Source organism: Chinchilla lanigera, unplaced genomic scaffold (genome assembly GCF_000276665.1).
Source record: "Chinchilla lanigera isolate Chin_1 unplaced genomic scaffold, ChiLan1.0 scaffold00006, whole genome shotgun sequence".
In the NCBI taxonomy this organism is placed as follows: Eukaryota; Metazoa; Chordata; class Mammalia; order Rodentia; family Chinchillidae; genus Chinchilla; species Chinchilla lanigera.
The window spans coordinates 19086765-19109917 of record NW_004955407.1 but is presented as its reverse complement, the minus strand read 5'-3'; the positions used below and the strand labels follow the sequence as shown (position 1 = coordinate 19109917).

The window sequence follows — 23153 nt, the reverse complement described above, 5'->3', positions numbered from 1 at the left end:
ATGTTGTTTTCATGTTCTTGGGAGTTTTCAAACTCTGATATTTCACATTTTCCTCTTTCTTGAAATACTTCTTTGATTGCAGGGTTCTGTGATAAAGTAGCTTTGGCCCCTTTTCTCTCCCCAGTTTTCTGTTGCCTGAGTTCACTGCCCATTGTAAATGGGTCTTTGAATTCCATATCTTCTCATACTGAAGTCATACTCTTCCGCAAGCTTAGTGAAGTTAGCTGGAACCCACAAACTTGTATAACCAGTCCAAATCTTCTAAGCACTATACCTTTATAGCCAACCTCCTGCTCAGTTTCTCCCCATAGATACTGTATAAGTGTCTTGAATTTAAGTTTCTTGAATTGAGTGTATCTCCTTGCTTCCATATATATTTGCATTTTATATTTCCTTTATTAGTTTACCTAGAACTCTAGACCTAATCTTCCAGAGATTTTTGATTCATAAACGTTCTAAAATTGAATTTAGGAAATAACATTTTAAGAAGACTTTCAGCGATTCTCCCAGACATGTAGGCATGCACTTACAGTCTCAGCTACTCAGGAGGCTGAGGTGAGAAGATTGCACGTTCTGAGCCAACTTGGGCAGTTTACCAAGACCTTGTCTTAAAGTACAAAAGGGCTGGGGATGCAGCTCAGGGCTCTCTGGGCTCAATTCTCAGTATCACAAAAACAGAAATAGGATGTTTACACAGGTAATGTATGGGCGGGGTTCTTCAGGAGTTAACATACAGAGTTGTTGAGGTGTCCTGATGGCGTAGGGCTGAAATTTAGCTTGAGCTCTGTTTTTCAAACTGTGCACCATAGCAGGGAAAGGTTTTCCAGTTTGCAAAAGCAAACTGGTGTGGGCTAGCACTGTGGGTTGCCACCTTTCACTTTCTCACGCCCACTGTTTTTATGAAATGTGTGTCTGAGTCTTGTGGATTCTTTCCAATCTGTTCTCTAGGTCTTACTCCTTCTGATGCCCCTTAACCTAGGACATTATTCTGTTTTACTTGTATTATCTCAAGAACAATTTTACTGCTTTCACAAGCTTAATCTTCTCCATACGTACCCACACTTCCAGGTCTTCCCCAGCACTCCCCAGAGATCTTTAAAGTACAAACCCGCTCGTGCCATTCATTTTAGAACTCTTCAATGATACCTTGCCTCTTTCTTCATGTTAAACTGACTGTCTGATGTGGCATATAAGTTATTCCATTAAGCTGGGCGTGGTGGCGCACACCTGTAATCCCAGAACTCAGGAGGCTGAGGCAGGAGGATCATGGCAAGTTTGAGACCAGCCTGGGTTACAAAGTGAGCTCCAGGCCAGTCTGAACTGCATAGTGAGACCCTGTCTCAAAAAGACTAAAAAAAAAGATATTTCATGACGAAGTACCGTAACTGGTCACCTTTATCTTGTAGTACCCCTCTGGATGTGCTGTACAAACCATTTATTCCCCCCTCCCTCTGTCCCTTTGGTTATCTAGTTCCCTCTCCCTGAAACTACTCTTCCTCCTATGCCACTGCTTAGCTTTTAGAGTATATTAAATGAGCGAATGCCAGAGAACATTTTTATACCATAGGACTTGTGAAAATGAGAAAAGATAAATATAGAAATCATATATAAGGTTAATATATAAAGAAAAATAGAAGGGCTTATTTTCATCTTACCTGAAAAGATGCACTATTTCTGAAAGTATTGCTTTCGTTGGTATGTATTGAATAGTTTCTCCCTTAACAAATAATTTAATGTATTATGGACACTGAGGAAGTGGCTTCTAGTGGTTTTCAATAGGTTTTTCTGCCCTAGCTTTCCTCAGTTCCCTCCCATAGCAGCAGTCCAGTAAGAGCCTTTTAGGATTTTTGTTTTTCTTTAATACAACAATAATGATTTTGTTCACGTAGCATCTTTTCCCCTATTCTCCTTGCATCCTTTGGACCTCCAACAAGGATTTCTAGATAAAACTTTACTGTTCAGATTTTACTTTGAAAAAAGGGAGCTGCTTTTATTTGAAGGTTAAATACTTTTCTTTGCTAGATACACTGTTAATCAAAGAAAGTCTCACAGTAAATTCAAAAGTTTAGGATGCTTTAAGAATGTTTATCTTTTACCTTTTCAAGTTGTATGACCTTTTTGTTTTGCCTACATCATTGGAACACACAGTACAATACCTCACGCCTAGTTTGTCTTGGAATTAAGAACAGTTTTCCTTCAACCCAGATGCACCACTTTGTAAGTATTTTTGTGATGTTTTACATTTTTGCTACTTAAAAAAAATTAAAAGTTTTATTTTTCTCAAAATAGATTTCTTGCCAGGGATATAGCTCAGCAGCACGCCCCCTGCCTGGCAAGTGTGAGGTCCTGGGTTCGATTCCCAATTCCAAAAACAAACAAAAAAACCAAAGTAGATTTCTTTTTCCATTGAGAAATCAAAGTATACCTATTAATAAGACAATCAAAATACAAGAAGCAAAAAAGAATATAGAACACAGAAAACAAAATTTTTAAAAAGAATATAGAAATTTATAATCCCACCTATTTAATGATCTTTTGCCATTTTTGGCATGTTGTATTTCTAAATTTTCCACAATAGCATGTAGGAAGGAGTAAATTATATTAAAAATGAAATTATGTATATATGTCATTTAATAACCAGCTTTTTTCATTAAATACTTTAGAAACATCTTTTTCATATGATTACATAAAATGATACCATATGAATTTTTTTAAGGTTGTATCCTCTTATACCATAATTTAACTAGTATCCTGCTAATGACTGTTTAGCTTATTTCTGGTTTATCAGGACTAAAATGTTTTTAGAGATCTTTGTTAGTCTGATTAAATTCCTATTGTGTTCTGCCTTGAATAACAAAAGGTCAAAGGCATGTCTCAACCTATACTCTTTTACTATCTTCTATTACTGCTGAAATACTATGTAATTTATCCTTTAAAAAACTTACACTCTGGAAAATCTATATCATACCTTAGTTTTCTAACCCCACTGTTTCTGTTCTAGAGTTGTTATGATGCATTTATGACAAATAGTCACTGTGTTTGAAGAAGTTAGTCACAATTTAAGGTAGAATTCAGATTCCTAGGTATAAATACATATTGCTGTCCTTGCCTTTGTGTATAGGAGCAATAAAAGAAATACAGGAAGGGGCTGGGGATTTAGCTCAGCGGCAAAGCGCCTGCCTGGCAAGCACAAGGTCATGAGTTCGGTTCCCAGTACCGAGAAAAACCAAAAAAAAAAAAAAAAAAAATACAGGAATGTGTTTTGCTGAAATAATTACTTTTATGTAGTTTGCATTAGCCTAAATAAACTGCAGTTTATTTCTGTTTTCACCTTTTGCAGGGTGATTAATCAGTAACAGTATTGCTTTAAAATTTTTACTATTAGCTGAAGTAGTCATTGAATTATAAATGCCTTAAATGTATTAGCTAATATATCTATTTATTAAGTGTTGTTATAAAACAACGAATACCTAAGTAGGACATTAGGATAAGTGATTCAAATATATATGAAGAAATCAAGTTGTGAAAACCAATACTTTATAGGTAGTTTTGGGTCAGCTCTTCATTTTGTTTCTCTTTATAAGAAAACCAGTTTCTAGAAGCTTCACTGGGCATATAGCTCAAGAGATGAAGGACGAAGAGTCCATACAGTGATCATATTTCTTGCTTCCATCAGTACATGTACGTTGTCGAAATGGTTTGCCCTTGATTCATATGGTTATTATTATGAAGGCATTTTTTTCAGGCTGTCTTTTGTTTTAGTAACATGTGTCTTTTTAAACTTGTTTACCATTAAGAAATAATGCTGTTTTTCCTGCAAGTTAGTGTCTCCATTTGACATATGTAGGTGGATATTTAAAGCTGACTCATATTATAGTTAATTTGAGCAGCTTCTTAGGAATCTGTTATGAAGACTTTATGCACAAAAATTTTTAGAGTAAATCAGTAAATCAAAGCTAAATGATGAAAAAATAGAACATATAGTGTTATTGCTCTGGTTAGTTGGATTATTGCCTTAAAATACTTTATAGTATAACTTTAATTATGTCACTTAAAAATTGTAGTCTAAATTTGATACATTTTAATGAACCAAAAAAAAACCAGGTTAGCTTTTTGTATTCTGAGCTGCTATGAGCTTAGTATCCCGTTAATCTGTCAGTAAAGGCTTCCAAAGAAAAGGAGGTGGTCTTTTTCCTCTTAATTATTTCTAGACAGGCTGCTCTGTCCAATTCAGTAGTTTAGCCACAATGTAGTTATTTAAATTAACTAAAATTAAAGCTGTAGTTCCTGGATCCATTAACCACTTTTAATATGTTAAATAGCCACTTGTGGCTTGGTGATACACACTGGCTAGCTCAGATATAGAAATACATCCATTGTCACAGAAAGTTCTATTGGACATTTTGTTTAAAAAATGGTAGCTAAATTCAGGAGTAGAACTGAGTGTGGATTGTGATTTTATATACCCTCTTAGTAATAAACAGTTGTTATGTAGGTGTGTTTCCAACACTCTCCAACTGTCAGAATGAAAAAGTAGAATTCACTGAGGGAGGGTTTTTGTTTTATTTTTGACAAGTCATTTGCAATTTATCCTATCAATACAAGAATCTAGTTCTAGTTTGTTTTTCTTGATTATTTGAGGTTGAGGTTTATCTTTTGGTAGTTTCTGTCTGAACTGTTACCTCCCTGCAATGAGCCCTTACAATTAATTTAGTGCATTAAGCTGATTTGATTAGTTGCTTATTTCTTCCCTTAGCGCACACAAAGGTAATATGGCATAAATATCCCTGAGCTGAAGTCTGCTGTCTAAAGAGCACCTGTGTGTATGTCTTTCTTTAGGGCAGTGAGTCGCAAGTGTGCGAAATGGAGTTGGTGAACCCATCTGTGTTGGCTTAGTGTGGTTGCCAGCAATTCCATCTGCTACCAGTGCAGAGATAAGCAGTTACCTTCTACTTTGAAACAGTGTGTTGGGTCCTAGAACATTGTAGACTCTGTTCCGCTGTCTAAGTGGCTTTTGAGTTAGCTAAATGCGTAAGGGGAAATGCGTGGGGCTCTCCTTTATCACAGTTCTCCTGGGCACACAAGGAGCAAGTGATAAAAATTTCTAAGGAGAAGAGATTACCCTGTGTGGGTTTAGGAAGGAACTAGGTATTCCACCTGTCCATCTGTGCCTGCCCGCGTTTGATCTAATGTCTCACCTTCAGTTGCAGGACAGGATAGACAACCTGAGCATCCTCTCACTGACTGTCAGTAATTATAAGGTGGTAATAGCTTCTCTTGAATCTTGACTTGGCCACTGCTTGCTGATCAAATGCATATAATTTAGTTAAGTCAGGTATCAAAGCGCCAGTGAGACACTGAGTGTTCACAGTACAGCACTTCAGACCTACGTCAGTGTGTGGTCATGATGCAGTGCAGGGTGACCTGACATAGCGTCTGAGCCTGTGAGGCCCCAGGTACATGTGCATTTATTACGGGGGTAATAGGAACTGTTTTGATTGAGGAACATGTGCTGTTTTCAATAATAGCTACTCACCAGTACAAGCCACTCGCTGCCAAATCTGATTGTGTTTTTAAGAGAAATTTAAGAATTTAGAATTGTACGGAAATCTGTTTTTTCTCTGTAAGACATGTGGAGGCCAAACAAAACTTGTCTGTGATGCGGATACAGCCTTCAAGCTGTGGGTGCGTCGTCTCGCCTGACCAGGCTTTTCCTCCATTCCTTTTCTTTTCAGAAATTGTTACTTGTTCCTCAGAAACAAGGAAGTAGCCTCTGTCTTTTTGGTCTTTGCTAATACAACTGTTAGGCTAGCCTCCCAATTTTACAGTGAACATTTACTTAAAGAAGCACAATATTACTAATTAATATGGACAACACACACACGGGTGCTTGTGTCCTTTTTCTTAGCAACCAAGGTTGTGATCATCAGAAAGAGAAACATACCTTGAATTTTGAAAAGTTAGTTGGGCTGAAAAAAATACAAGCCTTCATAAAAAAGATTTTAAAGAAGTATGACATGAATAATTTGCAGGCAGTATGCTTAATATTTTTTCACAGCATGTTAACCTGAAACTTAAATCCTAACTAAATTTTCTTGTCCTATTTAAACATTAAGAAAGAACATTCAGGGGCTGGGGACTTAGCTCAGCGGCAAAAGCACCTGCCTGGCAAGTGCAAGGTCGTGAGTTCGGTTCCCGGTACCGGAGAAAAACCAAAAAAAAAAAAAAAAAAAAAAGAAAGAACATTCAAACTCACCTCTTGGAAAATCTATCCTGCCAGTTCTCTAATCCTGCTGAAAATTGGAACTGCTTACCAACCCCTCACTGATACGATACATGTGTATTACAGCTTTATATTCAACTACTGGTTGTCTTACTTGCTGTACCTATGGGACACCAAAGTATTCGGACTATTTCCTCTGACTGGAAAATTGAATATGTAATCAAATTAAAAACATGTAGTTGACAACAACTGAACGTATATAAGCCAGTCAGATGGTGTAAGTCTAGTATATATGAAGTATAAAGCTACACAGCATCAGTGTAGACAGACCTATTTGGCATAACCAGCTGGTGAACCAGAAAGGAAAGATAGCTTACTTTAGTACCATGAAATTACAAACAGAGTCTTCTTTCCAGGGGTTACGGGTAAAAGCAGAAGATAATGTGATATGTGGTGGCACTTTTTTTTTTTTTTTGGAGACAAGCTCTCACAAGGTAGCCCAGAGTAGCCTCAGACTCACAAGGATCCTCCTACCACATCCTCTCAACACTGGGATTACAGGTGTGCACCACCACGCCTAGCTGTAAGTGTTTTGTTATTTATGGCTTTTATTTTTTTCAATTAAAAATTGAAAAAATTGTTTGGAATACCATCTTTGTTAGGGAAAAATTTATTACTATAATAGGCAGATCACATATAAGATAGAAATAACCTCAGTTTTAAAAGAGCAGCACCAGTTGCTAACTAGAAATACCAGTCTACATTTGAGTACCTTTTGCTCTTCTATGGATTTAACCAAGCTTTCATAAAGCAGTTTATCCTAGAGAGTAGAAGTGTGGTGGGGTTGGGGCTCTAGCTCAGCTGTAGAGTGCTTGTTCGGCATGTATAAGACCTTCTGGGTTTAACCTTTAGCACCATGTACATACATAAAAAAACGAAAGAAATGTGAGGACATCATGCCAGATGGGTTAGTGGGAAGGGTTATGAAATGTTTAAGAGTGATAGATAAATGTGGGAAAAAATAAAGAACATTGTTGAATAGGAACAGCTTAAATTTTAAAATATCACAGTTTATACAGAAATGCAGACATTTCTAAAATATCCTCTATCCAAAAGAAATGTATTTTGGGCCGGAGATATAGCTCAGCAGCACAAGCACCTGCCTGGCAAGTGAAACGTCCTGAGTTTGATTCCTGGTACCCCTCAAAAGAAAGTATACAAAAGAAACATATTTTTTAAAAATTAGCAATTATGGTTGCCAATTAAGGTTTCAGTTCTCTAATAATAATGACCTCATCACAGAAAAAGTGATGTGGACATCTTTGAGCCATGTTTTAAGGAAGTTCTCGTTAAAATTAGGATATCAATTACACTGACCCTTATATTTTTCATTAGCAAGGAAATTATAGTACAGTCATTGAACTGGTCTTGAAATCTCTTAAAACTCCCAGCTCCTCAAAAGTGTCGATTTATCATGTAATTACATTTAACTTCATTCCCTCTCAAAAGCTGCTTAGGAAACAAATTAGTACTCAGAGCTGTTTACACTTGTAAATGCATTTAAAATTGAAAAGTCATTTGGGAAATTCACTGATAATCTCTGATAATAGCAATGGTTGTTTTTCCCGTATCAATTTGAAATGATAAAGTGGGGAGGAGGATCATTTGGAGTTTATAAAATGACGCATATATTGCAGTTATAAATTAAGTGAGGTACTCAAATTCTTTTCTAGATTAAAAAGTAATTTGTTCAGTTATATGAAGTAGTTGATGGCTTTTTCAAATTTTTAATTTTGTTTGCTACTGCATGGGATTTTTAAAGTTATGAAACAAATATTTTCAAATTGAATTTAAAATTAAGTCTTTTTAAGTATTTAGTGTAATTGATAGCAAAAGAAGAGGTACACCTCTGAAATGGAGCTACAGTTTACCTAAGATAGCCCTCTGTGTATTTATTATGTGTACCTTTCTATTTAAAAATATAGAATGAAGCAGAAGTTTATGATTTTATTGACAGAGTGAATCATGCCGCAGGAATGCTATTTCTGTATTATTACCAGTCATCATTCCCTTAGACGAACCCATTAGGCTGAATAAGATAGTGACTGCACTGAAAGATGCTCTTAATTCTCCAAGCAGCCTCGCAGCACTGCATGACGCGGGTCTCTCGGCAGATGGGCAAAAGTGCATTGCAGTAGACCACAAATAGGTGGTAGTGTGTGTTTGGGTTTATTTTAAATATACTTTAAATTTTTCCCTCTCCCTTTGACTACTTGAGTACCTGCTATGTGACAGACACCATGACACTGAGAATGCATATGAGTAAGGTAGCATTGGTCCCTTTTTTCACAGTAACCTAGCAAGAAATAAAAGCTGATAAAGAGTCCATTATAAAAAAAAAAGGAGTCCATTATAAAGTCGAGTGTGATAAATGACCCAGCAGTATTGGTTAGAAAAAGCTTCTCAGAGAAGTAAGAACTAGTTAGGAGATGATAATGATCAGATTTGCAGTGGGAGTGGTTATGGAACAAAGCAGAAGGATTTAAAAAATACTTTCTCGATTTTGTGGAAGAAAAAAAATCTACAGATGCACAGCAAAACATCTGAGTTTGGGGGAGAGAGGAACTTTCAAGTTTCTTTAAGAAGGACACTCAGGCTGGGCATCATGGCTTGTGCCTGTAATCCCAGCACTCAGGAAGCTGAGGCAGGAGGATTGCTGTCAGTTTGAGGCTACCCTGAAATACATAGTGACTTCAAGCCCAGCCTTAACTACTGTTATGGTTGATACATTGTGTCAACTTGGGGAGTCTAGAGGTTTGGCTAAGTAACTCAGCAGGAAGGCAGGATACTTACTTTGTATATATCCTGAGCCTGTTGCAGAGGAGGGCATGGAGATTATGTGAGAGCTACACGCCCCTTAGGTGGGGGTGGCCTGTTTACAATGTAAGGGAGGGAAAAGAAGCTGCTTGCCGCCATTCCTCCGGTTTGCTCTGGCTGTTTGCTGTTCGGCTGCCATTGCCCCCTTTGCTCTTGTTGTTTTGCTATCTTCTGCCATGGAGCCAGCCTAGTATGGACTGTAAGCTAAATAAACCTTTCCTTCCTTCATTTTGGGTGTTGGGTATTTTGTCTCAGCAACGAGAGAAAAGTAACCAAGACAACTACATAGCAAGATCTAGACCTTATCTCCAAACAACAAAAAAAAAGACACCCAGGTTTTGTCCTTAGGCATTTGGTGGTGTCAGATTCATTAGGGCTCGGGTTTGAGAGGTGAAGCAAGGAGTGTCATTTAGACAGCGTGTTTGAGGAGCCTGTTGGGACAGCGAGATGGGAATGTGCAATAGAAAGCCATACAGAATGTGCATCCAGAGCCTTTCTTGTGCTTGACACTTTCTATGTTTTTATAAAGAGAACATTTTTCTCAGTGTCTGCGATAATTTGAAATAAATTTATTTATTTATTTTTGTCTTTCTGAGACAGGGTCTCACTATGCATTTCAGGCCGGCCTGAGCTCACTTTGTAGCCCAGGCTGGCCTCGAACTCGAAACAATCCTCCTGCCCCAGCCTCCCGAGTGCTGGGATCACAGGTGTGCGCCACCACGCCCGGCTTGAAATTTATTTTGCAGTTCATATATTTTCACGATAAGTGGACTATTGTAGTTCTGTGATTTGCTGTTCCTTTCACAGATTACTTAGTTATATATTATCTTGTGATTATCTTGATTCTTAAGTTACGGGTTTTACTGGTTAAACAAAATCATTTATGGAGAAAGAAAAGTTAAATGAATCATGAAGAAGGAACATTGGATAATAAAAAAGAAAATCTTTCACTTTGAAGGATCCCTTTATTCTATTGACCTGTCATTAAAGCAAAGCGCAGAGCTGCTGCAGAGTATAAAAACCCAAAACTCCACAAATGTTTATTTATGTACTTTTATTAGTACATGTTTGCAGTAGGTAATGGTTACATTTATATGGGGAGTTTGTACATGTGCTTAACATGTATTAATTCCTCTCTGCCTCCTTCCTCTCCATCCCTCCCTCATCCCTCCAGCTCTCGATCCCCTTTCCATTTGAAAAAGCTGGATTTCCATTTTTTCTTTGCTTATCTTTTAAAGATCCATTTCCCCTTCTTTCACTCCTTCATCCATCTCTTACGCCTCTTCCCATTTGAAAAATAGAAAAAGAAGTTCTCAGTCTGATTATAGAAAGAAGTTTTTACTGAGGCTTAATAGTAAAAGTTGCTTTCTGTAGTCTAGAACTTTTTTAGTATGCTAAGGAATTTTCTTTCATACAGACTAAAGGAGAGGACACTCAAATATTTGAGTATACCACATGAGAACAGTTGGTCTCATACATATTAGTATTTAAGAAGTGTGCTCTCATTTAAAGGTAACTTTTCAGTTTTTGAAGGATGTATACAGAACATAATTTCTTCTGATGAGTCAAGTCAAAAATTTTAAACCTAGCACCTAAGTGGCTCTACACTTAGCTCCAGTTTCGTTTTTTATTTTTTGTTTTTTGTTTTTCTCCGGTACCGGGAACCGAACTCATGTCCTTGCGCTTGCCAGGCAGGCGCTTTGCCGCTGAGCTAAATCCCCAGCCCTAGCTCCAGTTTCAAAGCCAAGCTGATGAGATTGTCAGTTCTGGCAGGCTTTCATTTTCAGCTCCACAACCCTGATATATATTCAGTATAAAGGCAGTGCTGCTTAGCGGTAATAATATATCTCGAATTCATAAAATGTATGATTGTATTCTATATTTTGAAATACAATATTTGAAAATGTGCATTTTTAAAAATGACTTACTATACTTAAGGTCTGCTAAGAAATTGCAAGCTATAAAAGTACAATATAAATATTTCCATTATTTATGGTATATGGTGAATATTTGTGAGTAGAATAATTAAACTGCCTGTCAAACTATCTTGACAGATTGAATTTACTGCTGTGTAATAATTATAATTAATCTCTCTTAGAAGATAAAATTATCTTGATAAGGTTTTAGTAATATAAAAATGGAAATTTGAAAAATGTTAGACATTTCTTTAAAGAGAAAGCAGTTCATTAACTTTTCAAGTCTTAATATGTATTTTCTAGTTCTGGTTTATCTCTCCTCAATAAAAATAAAACGAGTAATTTAGACATGATTTACCTGTGTCGTCTTCAGGAAGAAAAAGTGAGCATTTCTGTTATTGAGCCTTATAGAAGAAATTTTCTAAGTGTTTATTTCAAGATGATTTGTACCATAAACACTCATTTAAAGGCCAAGAATCTGTAAGGGTAACTTGCTGGATTCAGTATTTTCGGGGTTGCTGCAACCCATGCAGCCAGTGGGGTCCTGAGAGCGGGTGACAGGAGATGAAGAAAAAATTAGACACATAATAAAAGGAAAGCTGGGACAAGGTGGAACCTGACCTCTGATGAAGAGGCAACCCAGCACGGTCTATGTCTTTAATTATACACAATAAAAAGGGGGGAAGTGTGTGACAGAGCTGACAATACCAATTCTCAGTGTTGTGCTGAGAACACTGAAAGTGAAACATTCTCAGAGCTGTCTGTGCTGCAGTTAACAGGGTGAAACACCAAGGTTGGACACCTGCTGGACTGGCCTTGCTCTAGTCCCAAAGACTTTATATAGCTCATTTCTGGCGCTTCATGTTCTCGGGGCTGGCTTTACTCTAGCCCCAAATATGTGGTCAGTCTCCAGCTGAGCCTTTCCTCGCAAGGGTAAACCCACTGTCTTGCACAGACCTATATTTCCAACCCTTTTTGGATTTTAAAATTTTTTTGAGACAGAGTCTTGCTAAGGTGTCTAGTCTAACCTTGAAACTCACAGTCCTTCTGCCTCAGCCTCCAGGTTGCTGGGATTATGGGTATCATGTGTCACTGTGCTTGGTCTCAGTAGGATTTTTTCCTATTGAATGCAATGGTATGTCTAGACTAAGATTATGATTGAATCACTGTTCTCAGAAATTCTTTGCTAAATGTAAGAATATTACTATGCATATAGTTAAATTGAAGCACAAATTATTAGGCCACCTTTTAAGATTATTAATGTCATTGTTCTTTAGTATTTTGCCTCTATCAAGGACTATCAAAAGTTGTTTTATCAAGATTTATATATTCTTAAAGCAACTTAGAAAATAATGTAAAATTTTAAGTCTTTTCTTACTTTTCTCCCATAGGAGTACCAAAATCTAATCTATTGCACACCAAGTCATTAAGGGGCCATAAAGACTGTTTTGAAAAATACCATTTAATTGCAAATCAAGATTGTCCTCGATCCAAGCTTTCCAAAAGTACTTATGAAGGAGTTAAAACTATTTTGAGTAAGAAGATAAACTGGATTGTACAGTATGCACAAAATAAAGATCTGGACTCAGATTCCGAGTGTTCTAAAAGCCCCCAGAATCACCTGTTTAATTTCAAGCATAAGCCAGATAAGAAATTACTCCCACAGTTTGACTCTCAAGTACCAAAGTACTCTGCAAGATGGATAGATGGAAGTACTGGTGGCATCTCAAACTGTACACAAGGAGTTTTGGAGCAGAGAGAAAATGCAGACTTTGGGCTTGCTATGTTACAAGGTCCAGGTTCTACGCTATGCCATGACAGTGTTTTGTGGCCTCACAGTCACAGCCAGGCACAGAAAGAAGAGGCCGCCTTCTGCCCAGAAGCCGATGTCCAGACTCAGACTCTGCATTATAGCAGAGAGGAATGTAAGTAAAACGGGAAGAAAGGTAAAATATGTGTGGTTTTTATCTTGGTTTTTTTGGATAATGAGATGATTTTTATATTTTTTTATATGTGTAAGTATGTCAAGAATTTTGATGTAGAATCAGATTTGTTAAATACATTATTTAAATGATAGATTCACCTTCACAAAAACGAGAGGTCTTAAAACTAGGCATTGTCTGGAATACTCTTCAGTATGTCCCACACATTGAAGTTGAGCACTCCTATCACTTGTTTTGCTATTTTAAGTGATTGAAAGTGAATGGAATCACTATTGAATAAGCAGTTCAGAGTTCAGATAGTTTAGTTCAGCTTCAGCTACTGACTGTGATATTCATTATTACGTTGATAATCCCTACAGGACTGATTGACTGGGGGTGCCATTTAAAAGCAAAAATCAGACATTTTATTAAGGGCTAAAAGGTATTGTGTACATTTATTTAAAATTTTAAAAAGTGGCTCATTTTGTCTATTTCTACCTCTGTAAAAATTTACAGAGAGTCAGATAATTATAATTGACTTTTTTTTTTTTTTTTTTTTGAATTTTTGAGACAGGGTTTCACATGCAGTTCAGGTTGGCCTTGAACTCACTTTGTAGCCCAAGCTGGCCTCAAACTCACAGCAGTCCTGCCTCAGCCTCCCGAGTGCTGGGTTTACAGGTGTGTGCCACCACGCCTGTCTTGTAATTGACTTTAAATGAAATTATTTTAGGCCCAGAAGGGATTTTTGACTATCTTTCATACAACTTGATTGTACATATGAGTTATCTAAGGTTGCATCACTGGATGAACAAATGACTTTTACACAATTTCCATAGTACGTTAGGTAGTGTTTTCAGAGTGCAGGTCATAAAATGTGTAGTGCTTGGTCAAATCAGCTTGATGGCTAGTGCTTAGCAGTTTTTAAATCCTGAAATAGGATGGGAAATAATCAGAAACCAACAAACATACTGCTATTTTTTGATGAAAGTTTTGCTTCAGGTTGAAGTTGGTATAAGTGATAGTGATGTAAAATATGTTCTTACTGGGGGAGGCGGGGTATGTCAAGATTTGAAAACTTCACACTGAGAGTTCATGAATGAATACTGAAGTACTACTTAATGTTGTACTGGCAGATAACTGCAGCTTGTTTTAATAGGCTATTACAGCAGGCAGCTTATTTTCCCAGATTATTGTGGTAACAATGAATATATTTTCATGTTGCAGTGAATTCAATGACGCTTGATGAGGTAAAACAACTGAATATGAAGCTTCGACAGCAAATCCAGGGTAATGAATTAGTCTTGAGCGTTTTTTAACGTGCAAATTTTGATACAGAAAATCTCCTACGACAGGACATCATTAGCTTCAGCAGAGTTTAAACTTGAAAATTGTATATTTGAACCTCTTAGTTCCCAGAGCAAAAGGAAGAAGAGAACAGTCCCTTCATGAATTGCAGTAGAAAAATGTCTTTCTTCCTTAAGTGAAAGTGGAGACTAGAGTTGCTCTCTACTTCTTAGATTTTACTGTGCACACCTGTGCAGGGCTCTGTGGAGACGAGCTCCCTGGCAGTTCTTTAAGGAGGGTAGTATTAGTCCTGGCTTATTCTGTCCCTTTTTATTTTTAATAATGAACATAGAAAAGCAGTGGGACTAGTATATGAACCCTTTGATCCACTTTCCCCAGCTTCAGCTGTTACCCAAAAGCATAGCTAATTTTTTCTCTCTCTTTACCTGGAGCCACTCCCTTCATCCCATCCCTGACCCCAGTATGAATTATTTTGAAACAGATCCCAGGTAACTGACTGTTTGGTCCATAAATATATCTCAATTGTCTCTGAAAGGTATCTTTTAAATTGCAATTACAATCTTAATATCACACCCTTTTAAAAAGCTACTATTAATTCCTTAACATCAAATATGACGCTACTGTGTTAACAGTTATTGTCCAGATTCACTAATTGTTTCCTTTCCTTTTCTTTACAGTTTATTCCCACTTAGGTGAGGAAATTGCACTTCAGAAACTTTACTTGTAAAGATGGTTCATTCAGTCAGTAACAGCCAGGGATTCTAACCCCTGATTAACTGTAAAGCTAGTAATCTTTCTTAACCACAGTCTTTGAGAATAATGGAAATAATAATAGTAATAGCAATAGCAGCTCATGCTTATCTAGTATTTATGTGTGCACCTCACAAATATGCTGTCATTTAATCCCTGAGTAACTCTGTAAGTAAAGTGTTTACTAACTTCAGTCTTACATACAAAAAGAAACCAAAACTGAAAGTCATGCCTGAAGACTGTCATAGTAGGAGCAAGGATCTGAAAATCCAGGTGATTAGATTCCTCAGCCTCTCAGAAGAGTATCCAGACCTGGATGCTAATAGGTATTTCTTGTCCATAAGTCATATTACATACTGAATAAACCTACTTAAATTCTATTTGAAAGTGGCTCCATTTTAGCAGAAAGGAGGGTTTCTGCTTTGTATGTCCGTAATCGTTGCTTTCACCTGATGGAGAAGAACGATACTGTAGTCCTGTAGAGCTCTGTGAAATACAGAGGCGTTGAAGGAATACCACACAGGCCTTGAGGAGAAATCAGCTGTTTGCTTGGTATCTGATCAGTTCCTAAAATTCACCCAGTGCATTCAGTTAAGAGTACTCATATTTACTTAAAATGTAAATCAAGGATTAGCTTTCTTGTACTAAAAATGAAATGCTTTTTAAATTTTACAGAAGTTTTTGAAGAGTTAACACATCAAGTGCAAGAAAAAGATTCTTTGAAATCGCAGCTCCATGTCCGTCATATTGCCATTGAACAGCTTCTCAGGAACTGTTCCAAGTTACCATGCCTGCAAGTAGGACGAGCAGGGATGAGCAGCTGAACTAAATTTACACGCACTTCGCATGCTCTGTGCCCTTCCCTGGTCTGCTAAGCGTGCACACGCCAGAGTGTGAGGCAAGGTATGGTCCAGTATTTTAGGGTCATAAAGCTTGCAGAGCATAAGGCAGTATTCAACATCTTTGTCTAATAAAGCAGATCATTATACTCCGATTGTATAGTGTTAATCGTTTGACTTCATGTTGGGAATCTTTTCACCATAATTACTAAATGTCCCTTCCCTAACTTACCACACATGACTACTTACAGTGTGATTTTATGAATATTTTCATGTAATTCACCTGTCAAAACAATAGTTTAACAAACTCCTATTAGTCTGAACTAGTAAAGATAGTTTTTAAGAGGGAAGTGGAATTCATAGTATCACCTTATATTTAATATAAACAGTATTTTAATATAAAATTTTATATGTAAATGCTATTTTAGGTACTTTTCATTCTCTTTATAAATGTATTTGAATGACTCTGAGTATTTACATTTTCATATGTAAATATATCCACCCATATTTCAGATCACTGCATTTTATTCTCTTAATAGAGTGTTTTTATAACTTTTATCTTGCTTTCCAAAGATAAATGTATTTTGGAGTACAAATCTATCTAGTTGAGTTGTTTAATCTCTAAAAGTTTATGAAAGAGAAATTAACTTTTTAAAGCAAGTATTCAACTAAATAGAATACATTATTGTTTTCTAACAAAAGTGTTTCTGAGTTTAAGGTGAGAGTACTAATTTTTGTATGTCAGTTTATCTCCGTAAAAATGATAGCCTCTTCCATTACATTTATTATTACTTTCATGTGTTAGAATTTGGACAGAGTAAGTCAAGCCTCACTTTCAAGTCAAATGTAGCTTACCTTCTAATTGAAAATGTTGCCCCTCCCCCCAAAAAAGAAAATGTTCTGTTTTTGAAAAAAATTAAAATTATTCTTTGTGCCACTTTGGGATAAAGTTTCAAAAATCCTTAAACTGTCCAAATTCTGTTTTCTTCTTCAACAAAAGCATTATATTTTTCTAAACTTTATAGGGAATGAGAAAATTCCTTGACATAAGAAAAACAAAACTCCTAATTCAACAAAATAAGGCCATGTTTAAAAGAATAAGTGGCCTGTTACGTTTCTGAAGATTTTTTTAATTAATAGTCTTAGGCAGCTATATATTTTTAATAATGTATTATACTAAGAGCTATAACCAATGCAAAATTAAAAATCGGTTCTAAATTGTTTTCAGCTGGTGCTTAAAATGTATTTATGAGGTAGATCTTTTGTTCAAAGAATCTACAGAAAAGCTCAGACTTGGCAGCTTTTCCCAAAAAGAGATAAGTGACTTCTGCCTTAAATTTGGTAGCCTGTCCTGGCTTGGGTCAGATTTTTAGTTTTGAACACATGCAGTATTTCAGTAGGCAAAGAAATGTCCAGTTCAAAGCAACTTTTTGTAACGCTAAGATGTATTAAGTTGGCCTGAGGGTATTAATTGCTATCCTGTTGTCTTGTTTTGTTTTTCTTTGAAATATGACATAACTGTCAAGCTTTTTAGAGGAAGTTTTTGAAATATGCTTTTATTCTCAGTTCTTTGAGTCATCCAAAATGAATTTCAGATTCTGAGAGTGCAGATGCATTTGCCTTAGTTTTGATTAGCTTTAAGTTGAATGTGTGCAATATGAAAATACCCACATTTACAGGTTGGATAAAGACATGTCCTGATTATGCTAGTAAGTATTTTAGTACTTAGTTGTTAGGGTTGTATTTTCAAATTGACTTCGCTCTTTCTTGGCATAATGTGTTAAGAACTACCGGTGAGGGTTGTCGCACACATTTGGGCTTGTTCAGATAACCTGGGGACAGTCATAAAAGTTCGGGATGCATTGCATTTGTTATCAGTGCTAGCATATTTCCAGAATAGGGGCCATAGGGTTCAGTCCTAAATACAACAGTGTTATCCAAAGAAAGTGTCTGCTTATCTCTTGAAGATTTTTCTGACAAACACATAGCTTTACTACTGAGTTTGGAATAATTGAGTAGGATTGTGCATGTACTAAGGTCTTAATTGTGGGCTGTGATTTATTCCATTTAGGTGTTTTTACTTAAGCTTGTTTTCAAAGGGAAAGTCCTCCTAAAAACTATCTTGTGGTGCTGGTACTCACATTAGTATTTACTCAGATGAATTTCTAGAAGAAAAAAAAATTTTTATTGAAGTATTTTGCACAACAGTTTATCCAAATATTTGGTAAACTTAGATATTTCTATGCTTTCTTGATTGAATATGCAATTATTATATATGCAAAAATAAAGATCAGGGACAGAGATGAATTCTAACTTGAGAGATCTTAAATATTGCTTCCCACAGTTAGCAGTTCTTCTATACAGTTGTTAGTACATTTTTAGGACGTATAGGAAAAAAATCTGTGTGGCAGAAATGGTGAAAGACAGATTGCTTCTCAGGCATTACTAACATTTTCAGAGTTTATAGGGTAAAGGCGAATGAAATAAGACAATGTTTTTTACATCAGACTTCATAATTCAGTAAGTTAAGTTTTGAAAGTCAGAATGAAAAGTGAGTTTTACTCATATGATATCTTTAAAGATCAAAGAAAGTTTTTATGAATCTAGCATATACAAAGCCCTGGGTTTGATACTCAGCACCACAAAAACAGTGTTTTTAAATTGTCCAACTTTATGTTTACTTTATCATCTTATCCTTTGATCCCAGTATTAATATCTGAATTGATCCTTTCAAAAAGGTATGCACTTGAGGCACCAATAAAGATGATTAAGGCAGCTAAATGTTTTTATTCCATTATGTGGTTTCTTTTCCAAAATGTTGGAGAAAAGAGACCTCCTTATTTTTCCAAAATACACATATGTTCAGTTAACCAAAAAGTGCCCTTTTTTATATACATTTAAGGTTTATATCTAAAATAACAAGTTCATGTTTGCAAGAGGTTTCAGAAAGCATATTCTGCATAGAGGGCAGGGGTTGTTTTTTTGGTTTTTTGGTTTTGTTTTGTTTTGTTTTGTTTTTTGTCATTTCAATAGATATCTTTAGCTTGTTTTTTTATTTGCTTTTGGTACTGGAGATTCAATCCAGGACTTTCACACAGAGTTGTATCCCCAGCCCTTTTATTTTTTAAAATTTATCTTATTTTATTTTTGAGGCAGAGTATCACTAAATCTCTAAGTTGCCCAGACGTGGCTTGAACTTGGCAGTCCGCTCGCGTCAGCGTTGCAGAGTGCTGGAACTGCGGCTCTGTACCGCCGTCCTTGCCTCAGTTTTGTTTTCATGTTTAATCATATCCTTTGCCACTGACAGTACTTGTTTTTTAAGTGTATACATTGTTTACCTTGGTGTCTACATTGTTGAGACTTACAATTTTTGCTAGTTTTTTAAACTGATTTGTGTTTAATGTTTACTTTTTATTTTATTTCATTTCATTTTAGAGGAAATCTTTCATTATTAACATTGTAAAATGCCATACAAAATGTATATGCTCTAAATTTAAATAGGAATTTTTAAAGATTAAATTATTTGTGTAGCTTATTAAGAGGTTCCAATTAGTAACCATAAAACTAGGTTATAGGTCCATGACAACTTGTAAATGGTACAGTGTTAAAGTCTTACAGTATTATTGTTTTCTGACTTTTGCCAGTTCACTTACTGACAGATATTATTGCTTAAAGTAAGACAGTTGATTATTTTTAAATACTTATTAAGAGAGTTAATACTCCATAAAATTTTTAAAATATCTTTTCAGATGTGACTGTGAAGCAAAGATAATTGATTTCAGTATATGATTGCATTTTTAACTTTAGCTTGGTGGAACTGATTATATGAGAAAGTTTGTGGTGAAAATTAGAGATGAAACCCTCAACAGGTTGTTCTTGCCCAGTGAGTGTTTGTAGTGATGGCGTAGAGGAGTTTATGTACCAGAATAAGGTAATAAGGCTCTGAACAAAGGAGGAAGCTACCGTGCTGTGACTGGGATATCAGAGCTCTGTTTCATGTTTCAGTATTTTCCTTTTACTTCATTCTTTCACGTTTGCCATTGTTATGGTATAGTCTGACCTATTAAGCAACTGTAGGCTAGCGTTACCTTGATGCAAAACATTATAGCAGTCTCTAGCACTAGAAATTGGGGAGGGGGGTTGCTTGCCTACCATCCGTGAGGTCCTAGTTGGGAATATATTAACTTCACTATTACATTTGGTTTAAAAGAGTATACATTAGTAATGCATTTTAGTGATTGTAAATTATCTCACAATTTTAAGCTTACTAAGGTGAAACAAAAATTAAGGAAATGAGTTTTACCCTACCCTAAAAGAAGTACTTGTGTATGTGTGAGTGTATGTGTACTTCACTTTCAATGTAAGTAGCATGTGCTTTGGTCTTAGTCTCTTTTTAGTGTTAGAAATTTATTTACAAAATTGTGCTGAGACATCTGAGGGGGAAATGAAACTGCTGTGATAAAAACTAAGTTTGTTTCAATACAATTTATTTAGACTTTTAGTTATATTTTCTTTGGAAACTGCAATAATTTATATATTTGTATTCTGCTTTGGAATTGTAACAATATATGCTTGTGTGCTATTTTTAATTTTACAACAATAAAAAAAATATTTTGTTACCTGCTGTCTTCCGTGGGTGTTTGTAAGAGTTCCTTTTTTTTTTTTATTTTAAAGAGAATAGAAAACAATAAAAAGATACAGAATTTCAAAACAAGATGATAGGAAATTAACAGTGGTTATTATATTGCATATTGTTCTCTTCAAAGTAGTTGCTCAGATTACCAGATGTAGGCATGTAAGATTGATCAAGCAATATAAGCACTAACTGTTCCTTTCAGTGAACTAATAGAAGTAGTAGTACAATTATCTTAGCTACTATACACACACACACACACACACACACACGCACAAGATGCATATATTTTCCTTCTTTTCTCCTTTCCCTCATCCCAGTTGTTCTTTCCTTTTGAGCAGTTTCTTTCCCCTTATACAATATCTATTATACCTTTTTGATCTTACTTACTCTTTCTTACACTAGGGAGATAATATGATGTTTACACATGTGAGTCTGATTTATTTCACTTACGAGTATGGTCTCTAGTTGCATCCATTTACCTAAAAAGCCTCAGGTTTATCTTTCAAAAACAGGAAGATATTCCTTGCTTATGGATAGGAAGAACCAACATAGGGAAAATGGCCGTACGCCCAAAACTTATACAGATTTAATCCAATCTTGATCAAAATGCCATTAGCATGCCTTACAGATCTAGAGAAAACATTCCTAAAATTTGTCTGGAACCAGAAGAGACCTAGAATAGAAAAGGCAATCCTGGGAAACAAAGGCAAGGCAGGCGGTATCATAATCCCTGACTTGAAGTTACACTACGAAGCTACTGTGATAAAATCAGCATGGTACTGGCAAAAAAAAACAAAAAAATCTGAGGACTAGTGGAACAGATTAGAAGATGCAGACACAAGTACAAAAGCACTCAGCCACCTTACCATTGACAAAGGGGCCAAACCTGTTCACTGGAAGAAAGCCTCTCTAATAAATGGTGCTGGAAAAACCGTCTTTCCACATGCTGACGACTAAAACTAGACCCATGTCTATCACCATGGAGTAGGCAGAGAGTTCATGAACAAAAACCAAAGAGTTACTTTCTTTAACAGTTGATTTACATTGATGGTGGGTTTTTTGTTTTTGTTTGTTTTTTTGCGCTGATTTAGGGGTATAAGAATGGTGCATACTTGCAACTCCAGCACTCTGGAGGCTGAAGCAAGAGAATCACTATGGCCAGTCTGGCCTACATAAGGAGGCCAGACTGAACTACATAGTGAGACTTTACCTTCAAAACAAAACAAAACATTGTCATGCTGAAGATGTAGCTCAGTGGGAGAGTACTTGCTTAACGTGCAAGGCCATGGACCAGTCTGATCCCCAACACGGCAGAAAACAGTAATGTTAATTTCATGTGGGGCTTGTACACTTTCTTTGATATTTAATATTCTCTGTGTGCCCCCAGAGTCCAGATGCAGGAAATAAGTTCTGTGAAACTGGAGGTATGTACATTTTTTTAAACTGCCGTGTGAGCCTGGAGGTGAAGCCAAGTGATAGAAGACTTGTCTGACATTCATGAGGGACTTGGGTTCAGTCCTCAACACTGTTAAACAAACAGCGGTATACTTTATATATAGTAAGTACACTGGTTTGATTTTAACCGGTATATACAGCTCTATAACCATCATTCACCTTGGCCATTCCAGTCTTCTCATCTTTCCACTCACTTTTCTGATCTCTGTCACCATGATTTGGATGTGCCTGCTCTAGAGTTTTGTGTGTACTCATTAAGTATGTACTTACGTGTCCCTGACTTTTGCACTCAACTTTATGCTTTTGGAATTCATTCGTGTTAGCTCAAGGATCAGTAGTTTTCCCCCTTTTTTTACTGACTGATGTTTCAGTGTATGAATGTGTTGTAATTTGTTTACCCATTTCCCTGTTCATGGACATTGGAGATGTTTCGAGTATGGTCTTGTAAGAGTAAAACTGTTACAAATATTTTTAAATTGGCTTTTTAAAAATATTAGAATTAGGAAAATAAAGTAATTAATGATCGTTTATGAATGATCATCACTATGAATGTGAATAATAAATTACCCTTTTTATGAATGACTTAAAAATAATTGATATGTTTTGTGGTAATTTAAAACTAGGAAAGACAGTTCAACAGATAGGGGCAGATTACAAAAGAGGGAATGTTTGAGAGTTGAAACATTTAATATTGTGTTGAAGAATCTTAATAGTAGCTGAAACTGTTCAAAATCTAACAGTGTAAGTTGTAGGGGTTTTTTTCTGAGGAGAAAATGGAGACCAAGAAAGTGTCTGTCTCTTTTTCTCTTATTATAGATTTGTAAAAAGAGTTTTCTAAAACATTTTAATTTTCAAGAGTGATCTAAATAATGTCAGTAGCCACCCTCCAAAATGCTTCAGCCCCTCACCCAGTGACCAGTTACCTCTGTGACTATTTTACGCCTTTATTAAATCACCCTTGCTTGTTCTCCATTTCTCTTCCAAAGCAGGGACTGAATTTTGAGTTTCATCACACCGGGCCTCCCTCCACGGTTTCCACTTCGTAGGTCGGGGGTGGCCACCAAGAAATCATCTAATTCTTGGCGGTGCCGGTGTTGCTGGGCTGCGTAGCACTTAGCAAACAGCTGCTTCAAGTGAACCGCCGCACTTCACCTCCCAGAGAAATGTGACAGTGCAGGCATTCCTCCTCTAACTGCAGAGCTCCAAGTTCCCTTACCTGGCTGGGTTGCT

General features: G+C 36.2%; 1 protein-coding gene across 1 annotated transcript in view; it reads left to right on the top strand.

Annotated features, from left to right (window-relative positions):
- Positions 1 to 15987, top strand: part of LOC102013799 (chromosome unknown open reading frame, human C21orf91) — a 31067-nt gene extending 15080 nt beyond the window's left edge. The window contains exons 3-5 of the mRNA XM_005375581.2: positions 12408 to 12941; positions 14163 to 14225; positions 15669 to 15987. Coding sequence (XP_005375638.1) covers positions 12408 to 12941; positions 14163 to 14225; positions 15669 to 15817 — 746 coding nt within the window. The 3' untranslated portion in view covers positions 15818 to 15987. The remainder of the gene's footprint in view (positions 1 to 12407; positions 12942 to 14162; positions 14226 to 15668) is intronic.
- The last annotated feature ends 7166 nt before the right edge of the window (positions 15988 to 23153 follow it).